The following is a 23,080-nucleotide window of genomic DNA, read 5'->3' on the forward strand; positions in this document are numbered from 1 at the left end:
CTTATTAACGTCTTGTACATGACACATTTGGTGCGGTGGCGAATCTTTTTCGACCGCAGTTTCTTCTGGAGCCCGTAGTAGGCCCGACTTCCACAGATGATGCGCCTTCGTATTTCACGACTAACGTTGTTGTCAGCCGTTAGCAAGGATCCGAGGTAGACGAATTCCTCGACCACCTCGAAGGTATCCCCGTCTATCGTAACACTGCTTCCCAGGCGGACCCTGTCGCGCTGGGTTCCACCCACAAGCATGTACTTTGTCTTTGACGCATTCACCACCAGTCCAACTTTTGTTGCTTCACGTTTCAGGCGGATGTACAGTTCTGCCACCTTTGCAAATGTTCGGCCGACAATGTCCATGTCATCCGCGAAACAAATAAATTGACTGGATCTGTTGAAAATCGTGCCCCGGCTGTTACACCCGGCTCTCTGCATGACACCTTCTAGCGCAATGTTGAACAACAGGCACGAAAGTCCATCACCTTGTCTTAGTCCCCGGCGCGATTCGAACGAACTGGAGTGTTCGCCCGAAATCTTCACACAGTTTTGCACACCATCCACCGTTGCTTTGATCAGTCTGGTAAGCTTTCCAGGAAGCTGTTCTCGTCCATAATTTTCCATAGCTCTACGCGGTCTATACTGTCGTATGCCGCCTTGAAATCAACGAACAGATGGTGCGTTGGGACCTGATATTCACGGCATTTTTGAAGGATTTGCCGTACAGTAAAGATCTGGTCCGTTGTCGAGCGGCTGTCAACGAAGCCGGCTTGATAACTTCCCACGAACTCGTTCACTAATGGTGACAGACGACGGAAAATGATCTGGGATATCACTTTGTAGGCGGTATTGAGGATGGTGATGGCTCGAAAGTTCTCATACTCCAGTTTGTCGCCTTTCTTGTAGATGGGGCATATAACCCCTTCCTTCCACTCCTCCGGTAGCTGTTCGGTTTCCCAGATTCTGACTATCAGTTTGTGCAGGCAAGTGGCCAGCTTTTCCGGGCCCATCTTGATGAGCTCAGCTCCGATACCATCCTTACCAGCTGCTTTATTGGTCTTTAGCTGTTGAATGGCATCCTTAACTTCCCTCAAGGTGGGGGCTGGTTGGCTTCCATCGTCCGCTGAACTGACGTAGTCATCTCCTCCGCTGCCTTGACTTTCATTGCCTGTACTCTCAGCGCCATTCAGATGTTCCTCGTAGTGCTGCTTCCACCTTTCGATCACCACACGTTCGTCCGTCAAGATGCTCCCATCCTTATCCCGGCACATTTCGGCTCGCGGCACGAAGCCTTTGCGGGATGCGTTGAGCTTCTGATAGAACTTGCGTGTATCTTGAGAACGGCACAGTTGTTCCATCTTCTCGCACTCCGCTTCTTCCAGGCGGCGTTTCTTTTCCTGAAAAAGGCGGCCCCCATGGGCTTTGTTGTTCTTCGATAAATATAATAGCTAAACAGAAATATCGAGTACATGAACATACATGATCAACTAGACCTCAGTCAGGTTTTTGAAATTTGTTGTGCCGAAAGGAATACTGTCCGCAGAGATCCAAATTTACCAGCTTAGTTAGGAACAGTGCTATGCAACCATCAATGTAAGATTTCATGATGTAGAAGTCTGGGCGTTAGTAAGTCGTTGCGGCAGTATCCATAGCCTTCCGGGGCTTAGAAACCTCAAACCGCATTGAAGTGACTAAGTGCTTTTATGCGTCTGATACGAAATGAAATGTGACCCACCTAGAAAAAAATTATAACATTTCTTCGACGATAGTGTTGATAAACGGTGTACTTATTAGATAACTAATGTTAGATTTCTTGAAATATCTTGTATTTTACGTGGAATAGATAATCTATATATACAATTTTTCAGAACTAGTTCTGCTATTGTAGTTACCTTCAAACAGTTTGGCGTTTGAAAACCCAAGTATCAAAGCGATCGGTCGGAATATGAAGTCTAATTGTACACACTTCCTTATTCCATTATAATAGAATTTATCAGATTTCAAATGTATTTTTTAAATAAAATTTTTAATTTCAATTGTGCCGCAATTTTAACATAAGATCAAACACTGTGTATTATGCTCGAACGATCAGTTTTTTGCTTCTACTCGGCGAAGCTTACAAAGAAACCAAAATATGTGTTCCAGTTTGCAAATTTGGGCATTGGAATTACGCTCCGTGCCATTGATCAAAAATCAAGATTTCATCTAATACATTATTGAACATTATATCTTTTTCATTTTGGAACAATACCATACTATACGGATCAAAACTCATGTTAAAATTGATTTTAAAGTGGTATACTCTTTCGTGACGTTACAACGCATTGACAAACCTGTTTTGACGTAGGACTACGTCTGTCTTTTCTATCCAGTTTTTTTGCGAGCGGTAATGGCCGCCAGCTTGCCTGCGGGTCAGTCTCTGATTTGACGTTTGTGGATGTTAACTGCACCCACCGCTCCGAGCTTTCTGACCAATGTGGCATATAAGAAGGTACTGATTCAGTAAATTCAAGCCTTGTTATATAACACATTGATCAAAATGCTCGAATGGTGGGTGCAGTTGACCTCCAGAAACGTCAAATCAGAGACTAACCCGCAGGCAAGCTGGCAGCCATTACCGCTCGCGGAAAACTGGATATTGTGATACACTTTACGATTGCGAAAATCAGGGACCGTCACGAAAATATGATAGATTTCAAACTTTAAAATCTCAGCCGTTTCTCGATGGATTTTCAATTTTTTTGGACCATTTGATCAAGGATGAGTCAACGCTTTTTTGTATTGATATGAAAATACTGATTTTTAACTATTTATTATCGATAATTGATAAAAAGTTTAGAAATAGGTAAATCAACCAATAACGTACATGCATCACTAGCACAGACATCAAAAATCAATCCCTTGCGGGTTTGGATCTAATCCTCAGTTTGAACAAAATTTCACGTAGAGCAGACGCATCAAAGTGATCGCAGCGGAGCGGACACAGCATCGCGGAGGCACTGGTAACATTTTCAATGGAAATCCATCGCATTGGTTTTGGTGCTCGGTGTGTTGCTGCAGATCATTCAACCTCAACGAACCCGCATTTCATATGAAGAAAGGGTTGACTATAAAAATAGCACTGTTGCGATCCCGCACCGCCAGTGGCGATGCTGATAATTTATTACAAATTGTGGTGTCAGCTAGTTGGAAAGGCCCATTGGGGAAAGAAAATCGGATCTTCTCAGGACCAGCATTTTATGAAAAGAAAGGTTTAATTGCGATAATTGACTGTTTCGGTGGCATCGGCGTTTGGCGTGGAAGCTCGGTTTCTGTTAGTGATTCCATCCATTCAAATTTATTGCATCATCTTCCTCCGACGCGCTATCAAATTCGCTAGTTACGATTGAGTTTTGCACTTTGAGAAAGTTTATTTCCAGTGGAAACTATCTACAGCAACCACCCATCAGTGAACGTCGCTCGGGCGGAGAGATGCCAAGAAATAATGTTTGGTAATATGAAGAAACTTCGTCTTGAGTCAAATTTCTGTTGTTATTCTTCGCAACAATACGCATCTTAGATAACCAACATCTCATAATTAAATTCAGAATCGTGCGAGAAAATTTCATAGGATTCTTAGAATTTGTCATTCTCCGAATGGTCCGTTGTCTGCGGAATCTTGATCAAAATGGCTCGCGGGCGCCGAAAAGCAGCTTTCTTATATCTTATGAAGTAATTCCATTAGCCCCGCCCCTTCATTAATCGTTAAGAGTGCACATTATATTTACACCCATATCAGATCACAAAGGGGCGGGGCTAACGGGCTTAAATTATTGAATACAAGAAAGCTGCTGTCCAGCGCGCGCGAGCCATTTTGATCGGGATTCCACAAAAAGCGGTTTGACATTTAATGCAGTGGAGCGGACACAGCAGCACGAAGGCGTGAGTAGCTGGGGCAAACGGCTCTTATCAGGGCCACCAATCTTTGATGAGGAAGAAAGAGCCTATGCTGAGAATTTCGGAAGAGTTAAATATCAATTTCGATAAAGAGACACAAACTATGATGACAAATACCATCCATTTCGTATAGCTACGTAGTCTTACGTCACTTTTGCGAACCGATTGGGCTGCACCTTTGAGTTTTTAGAGCGCCTCGCGTTGTAACGTCACGATATGGTAATGTCGAATGAAACGAACTTATTCTGTTTTTAGGCATATTACCCCTAGGGTCATCCATTATCCTTACACAATTATAAAAAAGTACATAATTTTAGGTACCTTTTTTCTCTTGCATCTCCCTTCCTCTTTCCTTTGTTGTCATAAAATGAAGAGCAAAACCACTCAACAAGAGCATTAAAGTGTGGGAACCCAACGTTGAGTAATCTCATGTTTACAAAAGTTGAGTGAAATTTACCTAACTTTTGGTTAGTTTCTATTTAAAATTAAGTATATTTTGCTTAATATTAAGTTAATTTTACTTAATTTCAAGACAAAATTACTTAATTTTGGGTTCCCACACTGAACCCCCGATTTGAGTGAAAAGTACCTAATATTAGGTACTTTTTTCTAACCGTGTATATATTTGAAGGGTGTTCATTATTTTTGGAGTAAAATAACGGCAAGAGCAGAATATTAACCATGTTTAATTCACGAATTCACGCGCGTTGTAACGTCACGCAGCAAATTGCATTCCAGAAAGCCATTTCCTACACGTATACGGTGTTTTTATATCTATTCGATCCGAAATTTTATAAGGATTCAAAATATGTAATAATATGCATATTGAAGTTTTATGCAAGTTTTCTTCAAAAGACCATTTAAAGGTTCGTCAAAACGTTGTAACGTCACGCCGGAATGTGTCATGTAAAGAGTAAATATACACGGAAGAAATAAACTACCCAATAGTGAGTTTAATTCACCCAACCTCGAACATCCGTACGGGAAGCCAAAATTGAGTAAGCAGGGTCGAAGTAGTTTGCCTTTACTCCCATGTTAAAAAAGTACCCAACGGAAAATTTATTTATAAATTTATTTAATTCACTCAATTTCGACCTCAGGTAATAAAACTCAAAATTGGCTTCCCGTATTGAACTGGCGTTGTTGGATTGTTTGGCTCTTTTGTTTTTGACAACAAAAGAAAAAGTGGATGAAAGAGAAGAGAAAAAAATAACTCGAAAGTAAGTTTAAAAATACTCAATTTTGGGTACTTTTTTTCTTCCGTGTAGGCGTTAGTCGAATATTGATCACCTGGTTTTCTTGTTTGGCAATTTATAACCCGGAAATTTTCTTTTTCTAACCCTTTTAATTTTATTTGCATCTTATGAATAAGAATCTAACTGTTTTCGTTATATGTCAAGATTTTATAAAGAATTGTTATAATTGCTGGTTGGGTGCACACTGCGATACTGTACGTATGTTAGTCCCCCATGGTAAAGAATTTTAGATGCTGATGTGTTAATATCAATTTTTGTTCTTTATAAAATTTGCTTTCTCAGAATTAGTAAATGTACCTGATCAACTTACCATATTATATACATTCTCCCAATAATCTAGGGTAATAAGCTGGAAGGTTGTTAACATTGACCACATGAAGTTGTCAAAGTTGGTGTACCCATGGTTTGGGTTTTCTCCGACGCACAGGCACACGTACTCTGAAAATAGAAAATATAACACTGTTTAGCTATTTCAATTTCAAATACCACAAAAATACACATCGATGGTCAATCCCATTAAATTATTCCTAGATCAGTAAAATTATAATCGTTCCGTTCCGATGATGGTGGTGGCTAGTGGCCGGAAGCAAATGGCGACGCTTTGAATAAACCATCAGTATCGAACATTCTTGCTGCATATGCGACATCACACATCAACATTACCAGCTCCCTTGGGAACGGTACAGATCCGCCACTAAGCACGCGGGACCCAGCCAGCATAGCTGAGGCTAATCTTGCTTTATATTCGCTGTCGTTTTGCATATTACATAACTTTCGATTGTCCGGGATAAAGTGTGTTTTAGTGTCTCCGGGGGATGCACGCCATGATGTCAGTCCTGTTATTGAAAATGGAGTGAGCTTGACATCAACGCCATAACAACGGTCAAGGAAGAAAGGGAGGATTGTGTTCATCCTTTGAATTATGCATACGGTGAATTGTGATATCCCCGTTGCTGTGGTACCGGAAGCTATTTTCGGTTTGTCAAAGAACGGTCGGCACAACTTATAACCAGCAGAGTTTTACAATGGAATGCGGGATCTAATGGAAATGCTTTAAATATGGATAATCTAACTAAGTAATCGAATATCTAATTATCCATTTGTTTTGCTGTATAAGTAGGTAGATTTAAACATTACCTATGAACGCTGATAAACGAAAAACGTTTATAGTAGAAATGTGTTGCAGTAGAATTGCCATCCAGTAATGGAAGCTTGAAAGAATTATGTTTAATACATTTTCCTTATTACAAATATACAAAATTAGAAGGCACAATTTGATCACATCAAATCCATGTAAGCAACACAGATAAAAATATGTTGTGATTTTAAATGTTTTTTCATGCACATATTTGGAGCATGCAAATAAACGTAACATTCAATCGATCTTACTGTTCGTTTAAATCGAAATAAATTTGAACTGTGATTGGTTGTAAAATTCAATCAAATTTAATTGAATATCGAATGTTTATTCGTTTGTTTGGGCTAGCTGCTATTTTACACGTCGTTGAATATTCAAAACTATTTGCTGTGAAGGTATATTCATGTAATTGCCGAATTCATACGAGTACAAAAATCTATTTTCCTAACCAACTCCTCTGAAAGGCAATGTTTTTGCTTCTCCGAAGCCGCCATGCTGTTCCCAAAGCGTTCACTAATTTAAATTTGATTCATTCGGCTAAGCTTTCGTTTGTACCCTACCCATATCTTGTTTGCATAATGGGAAATGCCATGCCAACGAAACTAGTTGGGATGTCTGAGTCCCAGCGAAACCGAACGATGAATTTAATTCCCCATGATTTTCCTCCACAAGCTGCATGGTCGTTGAAATTTTCATCACATAATGGTGCATATGGTGGTATCCGGAATGACAAATAAATAGAAAGCATGTCGATAGCTGAACCTTACAGTAGTGCACGATGCATGCAGGTTAGATGGCTTCGAACTACACACATCGTTTTCCAATCTACCAAAAGAGCGAGGCACTCGTCTATGCAGGAAGGTGAAATTCTGTAAATTTTAGCAGCGTACAATCTCCTACCCACTTTGGCGCACTCGCATGCATCATTCACCTCTAGCTTGAATTTGAATCGGAAGCTGAATTCGTGCTCACATTCAAACTTCGGTCTAACAATTTCATACCTTACCATTTCATAGCTCTGTTGTAGAAGGAAATGCAAAAGTTCACAAAAATATTATTTCCACCAATTATAATGTAAACTATACTTCGCAATCATGTTGGAAATCCGAACATTAAAATCTGAAACAAGAGCAAACAGTTGCTGCATAATTTTTCGAATACATTGCGGAACAATATTTTTTGATTTCAAGGTCTTTTTATCTGTGAGGTAAGCATTCGATTGAGGATGTGTCATACAAACGGTGAACAAATCTCGCTGGGTGAATTTAGAATAAACCTTGGCTTAGATACACATCAATCGACGACATTTCACCAAACTGAAGGTGCATTAATGATGCCGGGCTATGTGGCACGCAGAACGTTTAGCGAATGTTTGAACTTCAATTGCTACGGTACTTGCATGTGGCATCCTCCACCTATTCCGGTATTTGATTGTGGGCTTGTTGGTTATGCATTCAATGACTGGGCCCTTTCACCCCTATATGGAACGGATCAATCGGCATTACACTGTCTGCTGCTGGTACGCTCAATATGAACTCAGATTGGTCGATGCCAGTTCGGATGTTCACTGAGATCATCCAATTTGCAGCTGAAGCCTCCGGTTCAATAACAACACCATGGGATCAACATGGATAATTGAGACAGTGGTTCATTAATTGTTTCCTTCGGTCAAATGGTTTGGTGTTGTCTCGTTGGATATAGACAGTCTGGAATAATATTATCATTTTGCAAACAGGCATTATGTCGACCTATGTCTGCTTTAGTTTGTATCTTTCCATTAAATTCATAGCCGAGTTGATGCTATAACGGTGGAGACGCTTGGTGATTTTATCCATCATAAGTTATGTGAGAGGAAAACTTGGTTCGAAATGCTGATAGGGTAGGCTCAAACCTTGTCTTATTATGCTGCGTTTGAGCCCATTTATTGTTGTACATCTATTATGCCATCATCATGCCATTAGGCGACCTGCCTACTTTTGGTTATTACGCCAAGTAGTTAAAAACAACGAAAATTGTCCACAATTCCTTATTTAAGCCTCCAAAAGTGTCGAGGGAAATGGATTACGCTTTGGCAAATTTCCCCAATAGGCTAAATGATTTTGCTTAATTTTTGACGTCCTTTGCACCAGTTGTCGCACTAGTGGTCCCTATTGGGCCAATCCCATAAGAAAACAATGGGATTTGCCAAATCTTCTTCTTATTGGCATTATATTCCCACACTGGGACAGAGCCGCCTCGCAGCTTAGCGCGGCTACAAAGCAAGACCATGCTGAGGGTGGCTGGGTTCGATTCCCGGTGCCGGTCTAGGCAATTTTCGGATTGGAAATTGTCTCGACTTCCCTGGGCATAAAAGTATCATCATGTTAGCCTCATGATATACGAATGCAAAAATGGTAACCTGGCTTAGAAACCTCGCAGTTAATAACTGTGGAAGTGCTTAATGAACACTAAGCTGCGAGGCGGCTCTGTCCCAGTGTGGGGATGTAATGCCAATAAGAAGAAGAAGAAGAAGAAGACATAACTACATTCTTTATGATCAAACACATAATTTGCATCATTGGTTGCCATTTTCACTATAGTCTATTTTTTGACAAGGTCCTAAGCACTCGAAAACGGCTTGTCCGATCGTTTTAATGTCTTCCGCAATATAATAGTTAATAATAGTTAATCAATGGCGCTATGTGAAAAAAATATACACTGTAAAAAACTTTAATTATTGAAACAATTCAAAGAAGAATTTTTCAATTTTTTTTTCAATTGTTGTAGCAGATTATAAATGTATTTTTTGCACTATAGGTCATAATGGATAAATGGTGGTCAAAAAGTTAATTTTTTAAAAACTAAGTGGATTTTTTGATATATAAAATATTTTCTTACGTTTATATCAACTCATGAAAGTACGTAAAATTTCCAATGAAAAAGGAAAACAGCACCTTTTTCTAAGTGCTGCCGTTATACTTAAGTTGAAATATCTTCTTCTTCTTCAATGGCTCTACATTCCTACTGGAAGTTGGCCTGATTTTCAACTTAGTATTCTATTAGCATTTCCTTAGTTTATTAATTGAAAGCTTTTCTATGCTCCCCAATGTATGAGTATGTATCTTGTGTGGCCAGTACAACGGATATACTATGCTCAGGGTGTCAAGAAAGTTTCCATCCAGAAAACATCCTAGACCGGACCGAGAATCGAACTTGCCATCTCCGGATTGGCAATCCTACGCCTTTGCTCGCAAATACCTACAATTTTAAAACTAGACACAGGCCTATTTATAGATTAGTATTTTTTAATAGTGAATAGTGATGATGCACAATTTGTAGTTGCCACTTCGTGATTGACCTTAACTAGCGGAATTGCACAGTGATCCAACGGACGGGACGTGTAATTAGCATACCATGGTCAATGTACACGTCTTATAAGATCAACTTCTATAGGATCAGTAATGGCACCGGTCACGTCCTTACGGTCATCTGAGATGGAATGTAAATGTAACATCTGTAATTGTTATAGAGACCGACGAATCGTCTGTAACTTTGCGGGTGTTACGAGAAGAAGGATTAGGTTTCACATTGATAAGAAAACATTGTGTTAAAATGTTGTTAAAATTAACATACATCAATTACAAGAGAAGTACTTTCATAAAAGTGTTTATTACAAGAAAACGCTTAATGTTCATCACAAAGTGAAAATTCTCGAAAATAAGTCCTTTTTTTAATTTTTTCATGAAATTAGTTAATAGCGGCCAGCTCCACGGTTAGACCTACCTCAGGGTCGGCGTCTACTTACTAGAGTTGAACTCAAACAAGCAAGCTTTGGAAAGAAGGGAACATCAATATTCTGGGCAATCGACGGTGGTTCCCGGGTTCCTTTTAATTGCTCAGACAGCTGAGATGGTTCCTTCCGCCGGTACCTTCCGCGCCAATTACGAAGTTTCACACTACACGTGATTAACTTCCGCCGCCAACGTTCATTCGAATTTCTGTACTCGTCTGCAACGTTGCATCAAGCCACCTGGCCAATCCTTCACAATTTCCCGGGACTTGCGGGTTCTTTCAAAGGAAGCACAAGCTTTATTTCTGTCACGGAACGTCCGTCCAACTTTGATGATCAATTTTAACTACTCTTTTCCGTTTTGTTTCCTTTGATTCTTCATAATTTCCTCGACTCTCGTCACTCTCCATTGAATCCGGAATCAGTCGTGCCACTTTTGCAAAGTGCAAATCTCTTTTTGGTAGCACAGTGATAGCATTGTAATACGAGGGGTACATTTGATGGGATACTAGACGTTTTATTTTGAATTTAAAAACAAGTGACAAACATTTCCTGGGTTTTCTCTGATGGCCAAAACCATTGTTTCTGCAAAGTCGGTAACAAATTTAAAGCCAAGCTAGCTATTCACTCCCAGTTGTTCTATAGCTTCGGGGCCTTCCTTGACTGGGCGTAAAAGTATCATCGTGCTAGCCTTATAATTTACGAATGCAACAATGCTCACCTGGTGCAGAAACTTCGCAGTTAATGACTGAGGAAGTGCTTAGCGAGCACTAGGCTGCGAAGCGGCAATGTCTCAGGAGGGATGTAGTGCCAATCCGAAGAATAAAAATTAGTTCTATAGTTTCTTTGCCTGGGTACAGTTATCAAATGTTAATTGTAGAGGATGTCCATTCAGCCATGGACAGGAACCAGTGGCGTAGCCACGGGGGTGGTTTTGGGCATAACCCCCCCCCCTCCCCCCCCCAGAGGCAAAATTTTTAGAAGAAATGTTTTTTTTTTTCGAAAAAAACATTTTCAGAAAACCCCCCATACCCCCTACTAATTTTCTGGCTACGCCACTGACAGGAATCAATTTGATTGTTCAATCGTGTGAACTTATCTTCATCCATTTCAATGTTGAATTTTCTATTATAATAATCTCCGTCAATAAATCACATACACTGACATATCATGCTATGTTAGTCATAATTATAGGATGTAAATAAGAAAATTAATTTGTTTTATTCACGGTAGACATCAATACAAATTATGGGGTTGATTTATTGATATTTTGCCTTTCTCGTACACCAAGGTGTAACGAAAAGGCTATATATTCACTTGCAAGACGATTTTGTGATAGAACGTCCGGAGACCCATAGTGTTATATACTAATCGACTCAACTTTTTGGTGAACAATAACTATACGCTATTTGATTGACTATACGCCATTGCTGCGTGACGTTTCGGTCTACTACCTTGTCTCGACCATCTTCAGACGCATTTTAATCACCGCAGCAATTTCCACCTCGTTATCTGCTGGGCGATCACGTATCACAATACAGATTGCATAAAAACAAAATATACAAACATAACTTGCTTGCTAATATTGAAGTGCTAATATATAATTTATTTCAAGGGCATGGCTAAATTCCAGTAGGAGCGTAAGCCCATGAAACAGAAAGCTGAATACATTATAGTAATTATGAACATTGTCTTGACGAAACTAATGTATGTGTGGTTCGCCGAAATATAAAAATGTACCAAGTACCATGTGGGACGTGGTGAGACGTGGCTAATTTTAGTTTGAGAAACCCTATCCAATAATAAAACAATTAAACAATAACATATATTAATAGAAAAAAATCATTTTTTTTCAAAGTTACGTTATATGGAATTAAAAGTTGCCTTTTAACGAATTACGTTATAACGAGGCTGACCTGTATATAATTTGTTATGCTTCGTAAATAAGTTGAGGTTCGATAGGAAGGAACGTGAGTTGAATATTTTATATGCACATGATTACAGGGTGAGTAGGGTTGGTTGTCAGTAAAGTAAATGTTGATGAAATCCAAACTCAAGCTTCAAAATGGTCAAACTTCGATTTTAATCAAAGATTATACATAACAATTTAGAAATTTCAGGTTAAAGTGAACTTTTATTTCTTTTAGCTGACACAGCTGACCATTAATCTTTTTAATACAAAAAAGGGCTGATTTCTAATATTTTTCAACATGACTTCTTTCATTTTTGGCGTAAACCATATTTAGGCACCTCCAAGATTTTTTTTCACATACAAAGCGTCGCTCCGGAGGCTGAATGAGTGCTCTTTCGCCCGACGCCTCACTCACATGTGTTTTTATTTTGCTTTTTTTCACTCTGTTTTTTCGTACCTCTGCTTTTTTACGCTTCTACTCAATTGTGAGGATGCGAAGGCATCATTTTGCTGATAATGCTGTGCGAGTGTGATGAGTTTTGTCAAGCCTGAAATTATCTTTTGTAACTAACATATCGTCCTATCTCAAGACAATCGTGGAGCTGCAGGTGTATACTCGGTCTCTAGTAGTAGCAACAAGAGTCGGACTAACAATCCTTTCCATCCTATATAACCGTAAGAATGAGGCCAGCGCCTTTATTGACAGAATATATATGAGCTTCCGAAACATGTATGTACATTATATTCAGAATGGGTAGCTCATTATGAGCCCCATTTATTTGGTTCTCTGTACAATTTCGCGAGTTCTAGTCAATCACGGAGTAGCAACTATGGTTAGTTGTTTTTTTTTTTTAAATTGTCAATCATTAGGTGTCGTTTTTTTTTCTTGAGCAAGGGTAAACGGAAATCTGTTATCAAACACCTCTTCAAAGGAGGTTTCTGAACCTCTTGAATACAGCTTCCCAAGATTTCTTAATCGCAGTATTCGACGTGTTAACCAAGAACATGTAGAGTAGAGTGGGGAAGAGTACGTTTTCGATTTTTTTAAGTGAAAAAAAAGATAAACTAGCAACACTGCATCATTTTGACAGGTATTCTGGCCAACTATTATCATGTGTAATTGTGAACGATTTGAATAAACAACAAGGGAGATATGGAGTTAGATATTTTTTTGGTTATTTTTCTAAAAATAATTGTGTTTCCGCAACTAGTATTTCATTACCATATATACGTTCAATCAGGTGAACATTATACCATTTCAATAACCTATAGAGTACTTTATGGTGCCGAACACCAATCCGGTTGGTTTTCCAAGAAGTCAAAACCATTACTTGAATAAATGTTGGGACGGGCAAGAGTACGCATGTGAATCTTCAAGTTCTGATGTCAAAGCCGTATCTCCGGCCGAAATAATACTACTTCCAAAGCGTAAAGATCCACAGCTAAAAAAAGGGACAGGAATCGAAAATTATCACAAGTTTTATGGATAAGTTGTAGTAATTTGGTGTTAGAAAGGACTTAGCAAACAAAGCACTGAAGCAAAATAATGAAATTGTATTAGGACTTGTTGTACACCTAAACATAGTACGAAAACACAATGTCATCTTAATGATAATTTCAATCAAAAGAAACATCCATAAATTACACAACGCTTAGCTGGGAGGGGTTGCGAGATTTATGACGATCTATACATTTTTTAGACGATTCATACAAAAAGTGTAAGATAGGGGGAGGAGGATGAAATAGCCAAAGTTTTGTTACGTGGACTTGGTGGACTTTCTTTAAGGAAAATTCCTTTGTTTACGCCACGCGAAACCTGATATATTTTTACCTCTGTAATTTTTATGTATAAAAAACAATAGTTGTATGAAAGTGCACATTTCTAGGACCCTCCCCTTTAAGAGATAGATAATCTTTAAACATTCCCTCATATACATTCATTAAACATTAATAAGATGTTATTAACTCTTATTTGTGTTAATATATACTTAAAGCACATGATTGGATAAATGCGTACTCTTACCCCACCCGATGCGTACTCTTACCCCACCGGTGGGGTAAAAGTGCGTTTTTCACTTGTCTTGCAATAAGGGTTCTACTAAAACGAATCTCAATAATTTCAATATTTTTTCCGCTGGGTAGCATATAGGAAGAGTATATGGATCATCGACATTGATTTGATATGCAGAAGCTTGCTTCATAAGGGCCACATGATCGATTGAAAACTAAGTGCGTACTCTTGCCCCACTCTACTCTACTTCACAACATGCAAGTTGTTTCAGGTTTCCCATAATACAAGTTTCAAACTTGTCCATTTATTTGATAAAACGGATGAGATGAAATTTGCATAAAAAGTTCAGTCAAAGAATAATCATCGCACGCATGTACCATGCATCTCCATATATGATTTTATGCGTACATGCTGAACAGTTTTCAAAATCTCTACATATCGTTTCCCCTAGGAGGCCAATTTCCGCATGAAAAACACTCATTGGGACATTCAGATATCGTAATGACTTAGATTTTTAACTTATTAACTTTCAATTTATGAACATGCAATCATGCAAACATGCAAGTGACTTCAACGCCATTAAAGCGAATCCCTTTCCTACTATGTGACCAAATAAAAGGAGGCTTCCGAGCCACTTGAAAAAAGTCTCCCGAGCCTATTCAAATGAGACTCCCGAGCCTCTTGAGGGGAGGCTTCCAATTCACTTGAAATGAGGCTTCCGAACCTCCTGAAAAGAGGTTTTCGAACTTATTGAAATAAGGCTTCCCATGCTCTTGAAAGGAGGCTTCCAAACCTCTTGAAAGCAGAGCGTTAATGAATAGAGCTTCAAATAATTCATTCTTGACAATGATTAAGGATTATGATTAATGAATAAAACGTTTAGAGCATGATTAATGATTACCGATCGATCATGATTAAATCTATCACTAGTGCTCTGCTTGAAAAGCCGCTTGGCCGGCTTCCGAGTTGCTTGGAAGGAGGCTTCCAAGTCTCTTGGAAGGAGGCTTCCGAGCCTCTTGAAAGGGGGAATCCGAGCCTCTTGAAAGGTGGCCCTTCCAAACCTCTTGATAGAACATTTCCGAGCCACTTTATAGAAGGTTTCCGAGTCTCTTAACAGGAAGCTTATCCGAAGCAGGAATGGGAAAAATCTAATTTTCATACAATTTAGGAAAATATATTAAGCTCTTTTAGTGGAATGTATTAAACCGTCTAAGACGAATTAAGTACTGTCCATTTAATTCCACTAGTTAATTTTCGTAATCTTTGCAGATACGTATTTCGACCACAACTGTGTGGTCGTCTTCAGTGTCTTGTACTTGACTCGACTCGACGAAGTCGAGTCAAGTACAAGACACTGAAGACGACCACACAGTTGTGGTCGAAATACGTATCTGCAAAGATTACGAAAATTAACTAGTGGAATTAAATGGACAGTACTTAATTCGTCTTAGACGGTTTAATACAATTTAGGTTAAACAACACTCACAGGCCAACTTGCTTTAAATTATCCATTGATAAAAACTCGCTAGCGAGTTAGAATCGTTTGAAGATTGTATCTTGATTTGAAGCATTTACCTTTACGAAAACATAACGCCTAATAGAAGATTTAACGGGACTGTTAACATTTAGCTGGCATTAGTAAGGTTTATATTTGAATAAATGTTGTGTTTATTATCGTTTGAGTTGAGGTTGATCAAGGCGACGATAGATCGGGTAATTTGCGTTGTTCGAGATTCAGGGGCATTCTCGAGTCCCTTCGAAACGCGTAGAGGGTTACGGCAAGGTGATGGTCTTTCGTGTCTGCTATTTCTGCTGGAAATCGTACGTACTTTGGACTCCGCAAGACGCTCCGATCGAATAAAGTTCGCCGCCGTACCAAACTGACTATCTACAAAACGCTTATAAGACCGGTAGTTCCCTACGGACACGAGACCTGGACGATGCTCGTGGAGGACCAACGCGCACTGGGAGTTTTTGGAAGGAAAGTGTTGCGTACCATCTATGGTGGGGTGCAGATGGCGGACGGTACGTGGAGGAGGCGAATGAACCACGAGTTGCATCAGCTGTTGGGAGAACCATCCATCGTTCACACCGGGCACGCCGGGCACGTAGCCAGAATGTCGGACAGTAATCTGGTGAAAATGGTTCTCGACAATGATCCGACGGGAACAAGAAGGCGAGGTGCACAGCGGGCAAGGTGGATCGATCAGGTGGAGGACGATTTGCGGACCCTCCGCAGACTGCGTGGTTGGCGAAGTGCAGCCATGGACCGAGCTGAATAGAGAAGACTTTTATGTGCAGCACAGGCCACTCCGGCCTTAGTCTGATAATAAATAATAATCGTTTGAGTCCAAAATTTAAGGCAACGACAACTCGCCTACTGTTCTCATTTGAAATCTTCTCAAATGTAAAATGCAATCAATGTTGTCTAAGAATGATTCAGTACAACACTGTTCCAAACCTTTAGATTACAAAAACTTTGTCACTCGATTGTCCTTCTGATCTTTTGTACCACAGCCCAGTGTTGGTTGTAGTGACAAGATTCAATAGGTTTTGGTTAATGATCGCCATGCATATTGTGGGGTTTGAGCAAGTTACTTTCAGCGTGTGATTATACATCAACACCTCAGCGTGTCAATTGGTGATCAGCAAGCCATGGGCTAGGCGAACCGGATACCTCAAAAGGTATAGCTAACGAAATTCAAAATAATTTAAAAAAGTAACAAGCTGATTTTTTTTTTAAATAGTTTATTGCACGAGATTAGAAATTCAATAAACATCAAAAAACATCGTGATTTTATTTTTTCTTTTTTGAAATTTCTCCTAGCGTGTGGCTCGGCCTCTTCTTTCCGTAGCGTGCACACGTACCCACGAAAAGCTGCTGTCATCGCAGTTCCGGTCATTTAGGGCCACACATTTTGGCGATCCTTTGAATCCTGACGCTGATATCAATAGGTGGGTTGAATTCAAGGGGTTAATGTAGTAAAGCGGTTAATTATTAGTAAAGTACTGCATGGTTTAAAAAAATCACAAGGCAGGTTTACCACAAAGGTGGTTGGAAAATCACAAAGCGCGTCAAGAAGACCACTGGAAAACGAATTGTGGTTTTAAAAATCACAAAGCGCGTCTGGAAGACCGCTGGAAAATGAATTGTGGTTTGAAAAATCACAAAGCGAGTCTGTATGACCGCTTGAAAACGGATTGTGGTTTGGATATTAGAAAGCGCGTCAGGAAGACCGCTGGAAAATGGTTTGTTGTGTAGAAATGCACAAATCAGGTTTGGAGATCGCTGAAAATTGATTGTTTTTTGGAATACAAGACGCTTCTCGGAGACTCCCAAGGTGCATGCTGATTTTGATTAAAATAAATTTAGTTTGACATTTATACTCTTGGCGGCTTTATTGTACATGAGACTGCCAGTTAAGTAAGTTCTAACGAAATCTGAGGGATGTAGAGAACTAGTGCATGCTACTAAATTGTTTGGAATGCAAAATATATATTCATGAAGTTTATTTTGGAATTCACTGACTTAGTAGTCATAGCGGAATTACCCGTTGGATCTGATTTAAGTATGATATCCCATTCAAATATAGGTAATATCTAAAAAAAAATTGATAAATATTATTTTCTTGAGCTTTGTTCGGAAGTTCAACATCGATATGTTGAAGGTCAGGTCATGTCAAATGGTGTTACTATACACGTGGATGAGAATTGGATTTAATTGATGGAATAAGATATTTAGATTACTGCTGCAATCTACATGTGGTCTTGCCCATAGTGAGACACCTGTAGATATTTCAGGTTGAGTACCGAGATCTCGACAACTGATCAATACTGGCGAACATTGTGTTGGTGTACAGTGAGATGGTAAAGAGAAAGACATAAAAAACAACGTCGATGACATGTAAGATCGCATTAAGTTGATTTGGAAAAGTTATTCACAATTATTAGTAGATTTGCAAGAGTTGAATTAATAGAAGTTCGTACACGAGAATAAATTTGATGTCACCAAGTTTCGGTGAGTTGTATACGGATTTGATTCAAACAAAGTATTTGTTCGCTTCAAATGCAACAGTATGTTTGATCCAAACATATTTGTATTTGAAGCCAGAGAACAAACTGAATTTATGTTTGGATGTACCTAGAATATGTTTGTTTTTAGCGTAGTTTTTTCGGCGTGCACCCACGGAGAGTTGCTATCATCGCAGTTCCGGCCATTTAGGGCCACACACATATTATGCACAATAAAAAATCACACAATTATCAGAACTTTATCAATAAGTTTTCATTGAGATTGAAATACATATCTCAGGTTAAGAACTGCTGCCATAAAGTTTTGCCAGTTCCACCAATCGACGCAATAATTTTGTTCTATTTTCAAGTCATATTGCTCTGGTACCGAATGGAGGCGCATCATACCCAATCACGATATTGCTGCAACACTCACCGTCGGGTTTTTTAATCAGTAATTGTGGAAGGGGGTGTAACCTAAGATTTAGGTAATCGGGATGCTCACAAAAATGTTCAAAACTTTGCCGAAAAGACAACTTATTGAAGTTAAATATAAATAAATAAAAAGAAACTAGCTTGTGAAACCTATGGACACTCATATATGAGATGTTCCTATACGTGGCACAGTTATCCCTTTCATACCGTGCCGTATCGCACTGATCGATTTCAAAACCGCCATCTGCTTTCGCTGCACCATCCGGAACCGGATTTGTTGTTATTCGATCAACACATTTTATACCGTTTTCTGGATTTTAATTGAATTTCCATCTTTAATTTTCCAATCCCGTGCCACCACCGAAAACATGTTATACATACCGGGTGGACAGTGGCGCGCTCCGGTGAGATTCCCACACAGCAGAGGCATGTCCCCGTCGTCTATGAGCCAGTTCTCGGTATCGTTCACCCACCTGCAAAGTCAATTGAATGACGAAAAATAAATGACCAAAATGGTTTCATTCACGTATCGATTTTTTTTGCGAAACATCCGAATTCGTGCGAATATATTTACGTACATTCGCCATTCCTCGTGGGTAACGTTCCAACCTTCCGGAGGGTTTTTGACACATTTGTTACGTAGTTCGCCCATGTAGACCTGCGATGAGAAAAAAGTGGATTTGTTTGGAGGAAATTTATTTGAGATGCGTCGGATAAGCGGAATTTGTTTTAGTTTCATCAAAAAGAGAATGAATTTCCGCTCTAGAGGGTACCTGTAGGGCAAACAGTGCGAACACCATCAGACAGAATATCGTCAGCGTCATGACCTCTGCCAGTTGTTTGAAAGAGTGCAGTAGCGCGTTGATGATGGTTTTGAGACCTGAAAAGAATGAGATAAGATTCGTTGCTCAATGATTTTTAAAAATTTATTTTCATTGATCAAAATGGTTTAATAACAATTCTGAGAATATTTCCACAATTTTATGATTTCGTCCTGTATTATAGGCAAAACAAAAAATGATGTTACAGCATAATAATGATACTCACCCGGCATAATTGATACCGTTTTGAGAGCCCGTAGCACCCGAAACGTCCGCAACCCGGCCAGATTGCCCACGTCCAGGGCAATCGTCGCGTACCCGCTGGTAATGACCACAAAGTCCAGCCAATTCCACGGATTCCGCAAGTAGGTGTACTTGTTCAGTATAAATCCCTTAGCTATCATTTTGATTATCATCTCGGAAGTGTAAATTGCTAAAAATATATACCTGTAGTGAAGGGAAAACAGAAGGGGATGAAAATTAAATTAGTATAAATGTTATCTATTTTTCCTGTCGGTGAATTCCGACAGGGCACACTTAGCCCTTCTAATTGAAAAGAACAGCAGAATGACTATATTAGATGGAACGTTTCGTGAATTTCGGATGGGTTGCTTGACCGGATATCCGTAATAACAATTAACGAAACCGCTTAATTTCGTAATTATGGAGTTTAGCACATTTTGCCTCTTTATCCTTCGGCTGGGTCAACCAAAATAGAGTTGGTCGATTGGTGGCCGCTAAATGATACGGTAAGGTCATTACGCTACCCTTGAAATTTGATCATTGCAGGATTTCGATATGAATTTTTTTATGTATTTTCACCGATTTTTCGATTGTAATGGAACTTCTATTATTGGAGACACACAGTTGGGGTGTTTGGGTCCCATTGAATGGATTCAACGGTGGTACAGAGTAACATGAATAGCAATATGAGTAATACAAATTAACGTGAAACCCACACCGACTGAATAGTAATTACCATTAGTCAGTGGTGTAGCCGCGGAGGGAGTTGAAATTTCACAACTCACCAAGCTAATTTGATTAGAAGATATTTTCTTCAAAACTTCAAAATCTGCTATGGCTCTGTATATAGCATATGACAAATACACAGCTCTTCTTTACACGAAATGTATGCGACCAACGAGTAAGACCTTTCAATCACAATTTGAAAACTCTGTGAGCATTTTTGGAAGGTGCAAGTGATTCATCGACTTTCAGTATCCTGTCAGTATCCAAGTAACATCTATAAATTTATTGTGGTTTTATACCATACTTGAGGCATAATAAAAAGATAATTATTACTTGGGTAGGGAAATGCATGCATCTTCATTTCTCAAGCATTTCCTATGCAAATTGATAAACGTTTAGCCGCAATGAAACTCTTTTTGAATCTTTTGAAAATCACGCGCAATGATCTTTTTCGTGAGGCAAATTAATGTTTGTATCAGTAGGTATGTAAAATAAAAGATAGTGCACTGAATTATTTTTTCTACACGATTGATGGGTACGTGCAAAAAAAACCGTAAGCAAATCATATATTTTAGAAAAAGTCGTGTAAACATAAAATGCATATTTTTTTTGGAATGTTTTTTTGTCTTTTTTTGGAAGGTCGAAATTAATTTATTGGCTTTTTTCGGTGATAATTATACTACTCAAAGCGAAAGGGAGTAGATGAAAGAAATGAAGATACAGATTCGATTGACACCGCAAGCGAGCGGCAAGTGTGAAATGAATAGAAACTGAAGATTAGCAGAGGGCCATATTAGAGAACAATTTATTTTTTATTTATTATCAGACTAAGGCCGGAGTGGCCTGTGCTGCACATAAAAGCCATTCAGCTCGGTCCATGGCTGCACTTCACCAACCACTGCGGAGGGTCCGCAAATCGTCCTCCACCTGATCGATCCACCTTGCCCGCTGTGCACCTCGCCTTCTTGTTCCCGTCGGATCGTTGTCGAGAACCATTTTCACCGGATTACTGTCCGACATTCTGGCTACGTGCCCGGCCCACCGCAGTCTTTCGATTTTCGCGGTGTGAACGATGGATGGTTCTCCCAACAGCTGATGCAACTCGTGGTTCATTCGCCTCCTCCACGTACCGTCCGCCATCTGCACCCCACCATAGATGGTATGCAACACTTTCCTTTCAAAAACTCCCAGTATGCGCCTCCGAATTTCTCTGCTGGTATCGTTATCGGCGGTCACCAGTGAGCCCAAGTGCACGAATTCTTCAACCACCTCGATTTCGTCACCATCGATAGAAACTCGTGGTGCGTGGCTTACATTGACCTCTCTTGAGCCTCTTCCTATCATGTACTTCGTCTTTGACGTATTGATGACTAGTCCAATCCGTTTAGCTTCGCTTTTCAGTCTGATGTAGGCTTCCTCCATCCTCTCAAAGTTACGTGCCATGATATCAATGTCGTCGGCGAAACCAAACAACTGGACGGACTTCGTGAAAATCGTACCACTCGTGTCAATCCCTGCCCTTCGTATTACTCCCTACAAAGCGATGTTTAATAGCAGACACGAAAGACCGTCACCTTGCCGTAACTCTCTGTGCGTTTCGAAGGGACTCGAGAATGAACCTGAAACTCGAACTACGCACATCACCCGATCCATCGTCGCCTTGATCAACCGTATCAGTTTATCCGGAAATCCGTTTTCGTGCATTAGTTGCCATAACTGGTCCCGATCGATTGTATCATATGCGGCTTTGAAGTCGATGAATAGATGATGTGTGGGCACGTTGTATTCGCGGCAGTTCTGCAGTACTTGGCGAATGGCGAACACCTGGTCCGTGGTGGAGCGTTCGCCCATAAAACCCGCCTGGTACTGCCCCACGAACTCTCTTGCAATTGGTGTTAGTCGGCGGCATAAAATTTGGAAGAGTACCTTGTAGGCGGCGTTCAGCAATGTGATTGCGCGGTAGTTGCTACAATCCAGCTTATCGCCCTTTTTGTAGATGGGACACACGACACCTTCCATCCACTCCTGCGGCAGAACCTCATCCTCCCAAACCTTGGTAATCACCCAGTGCAGCGCTCTAGCCAGTGCCTCACCACCGTGTTTAAACAGCTCTCCTGGTAGTTGGTCAACTTCAGCCGGCCGATCTCCTCCTGGATTTCCTGGAGATTCGGAGCCGGAAGTCGCATGACCTGCGCGCGTGCTCCTAGGTTCATTACCATACCGCCACCGTTGTCTGCCATATCGCCATTCAGGTGCTCTTCGTAGTGCTGCCGCCACCTTTGGATCACCTCACGCTCGTTTGTAAGAAGGTTCCCGTTTATGTCCTTACACATATCGGGCTGCGGCACGTGGCCCTTACGTGAACGGTTCAACTTCTCATAGAACTTTCGTGCGTTATTAGCGCGGTACAGTTGCTCCGTCTCTTCACGGCCTCGATCTTCCTGCTGAAGCTTTTTCCTCCGGAAAATCGAGTTTTGTCTGTTCCGCGCCCGTTTGTATCGTGCCTCGTTCGCCCTCGTGCGGTGTTGCAGCAATCTCGCCCATGCTGCATTCTTCTCCTCAACTAACTGCTCACATTCACCGTCATACCAGTCGTTTCTCTGATCCGGAGCCACCGTGCCTAGTGCAGCGGTTGCGGTGCTTCCAATGGCGGATCGAATATCTCTCCAGCCATCTTCAAGAGATGCTGCGCCTAGCTGCTCTTCCGTTGGGAGTGCCACTTCCAGCTGCTGCGCGTCTTGGGCTAGCCTACCGTCTTGTAGCCGCCCAATGTTTAGCCGCGGCGGACGACTCCGACGCGTGTTGATCACCGTCGAGAGTTTTGAG

General features: G+C 40.3%; 1 protein-coding gene across 1 annotated transcript in view; it reads right to left on the reverse strand.

The window, feature by feature from the left end:
* The window catches only part of LOC134210095 (sodium channel protein 60E), a 640,801-nt gene that overhangs the window by 96,999 nt on the left and 520,722 nt on the right, over nucleotides 1-23,080 (reverse strand). Inside the window, exons 4-8 of the mRNA XM_062686113.1 lie at nucleotides 19,512-19,732; nucleotides 19,238-19,344; nucleotides 19,043-19,122; nucleotides 18,846-18,937; nucleotides 5,499-5,626 (exon numbers count right to left, since the gene is read on the reverse strand). Of these exons, the coding sequence (XP_062542097.1) occupies nucleotides 5,499-5,626; nucleotides 18,846-18,937; nucleotides 19,043-19,122; nucleotides 19,238-19,344; nucleotides 19,512-19,732 (628 nt within the window). The remainder of the gene's footprint in view (nucleotides 1-5,498; nucleotides 5,627-18,845; nucleotides 18,938-19,042; nucleotides 19,123-19,237; nucleotides 19,345-19,511; nucleotides 19,733-23,080) is intronic.

Source organism: Armigeres subalbatus, chromosome 2 (genome assembly GCF_024139115.2).
Source record: "Armigeres subalbatus isolate Guangzhou_Male chromosome 2, GZ_Asu_2, whole genome shotgun sequence".
Classification (NCBI taxonomy): Eukaryota; Metazoa; Arthropoda; class Insecta; order Diptera; family Culicidae; genus Armigeres; species Armigeres subalbatus.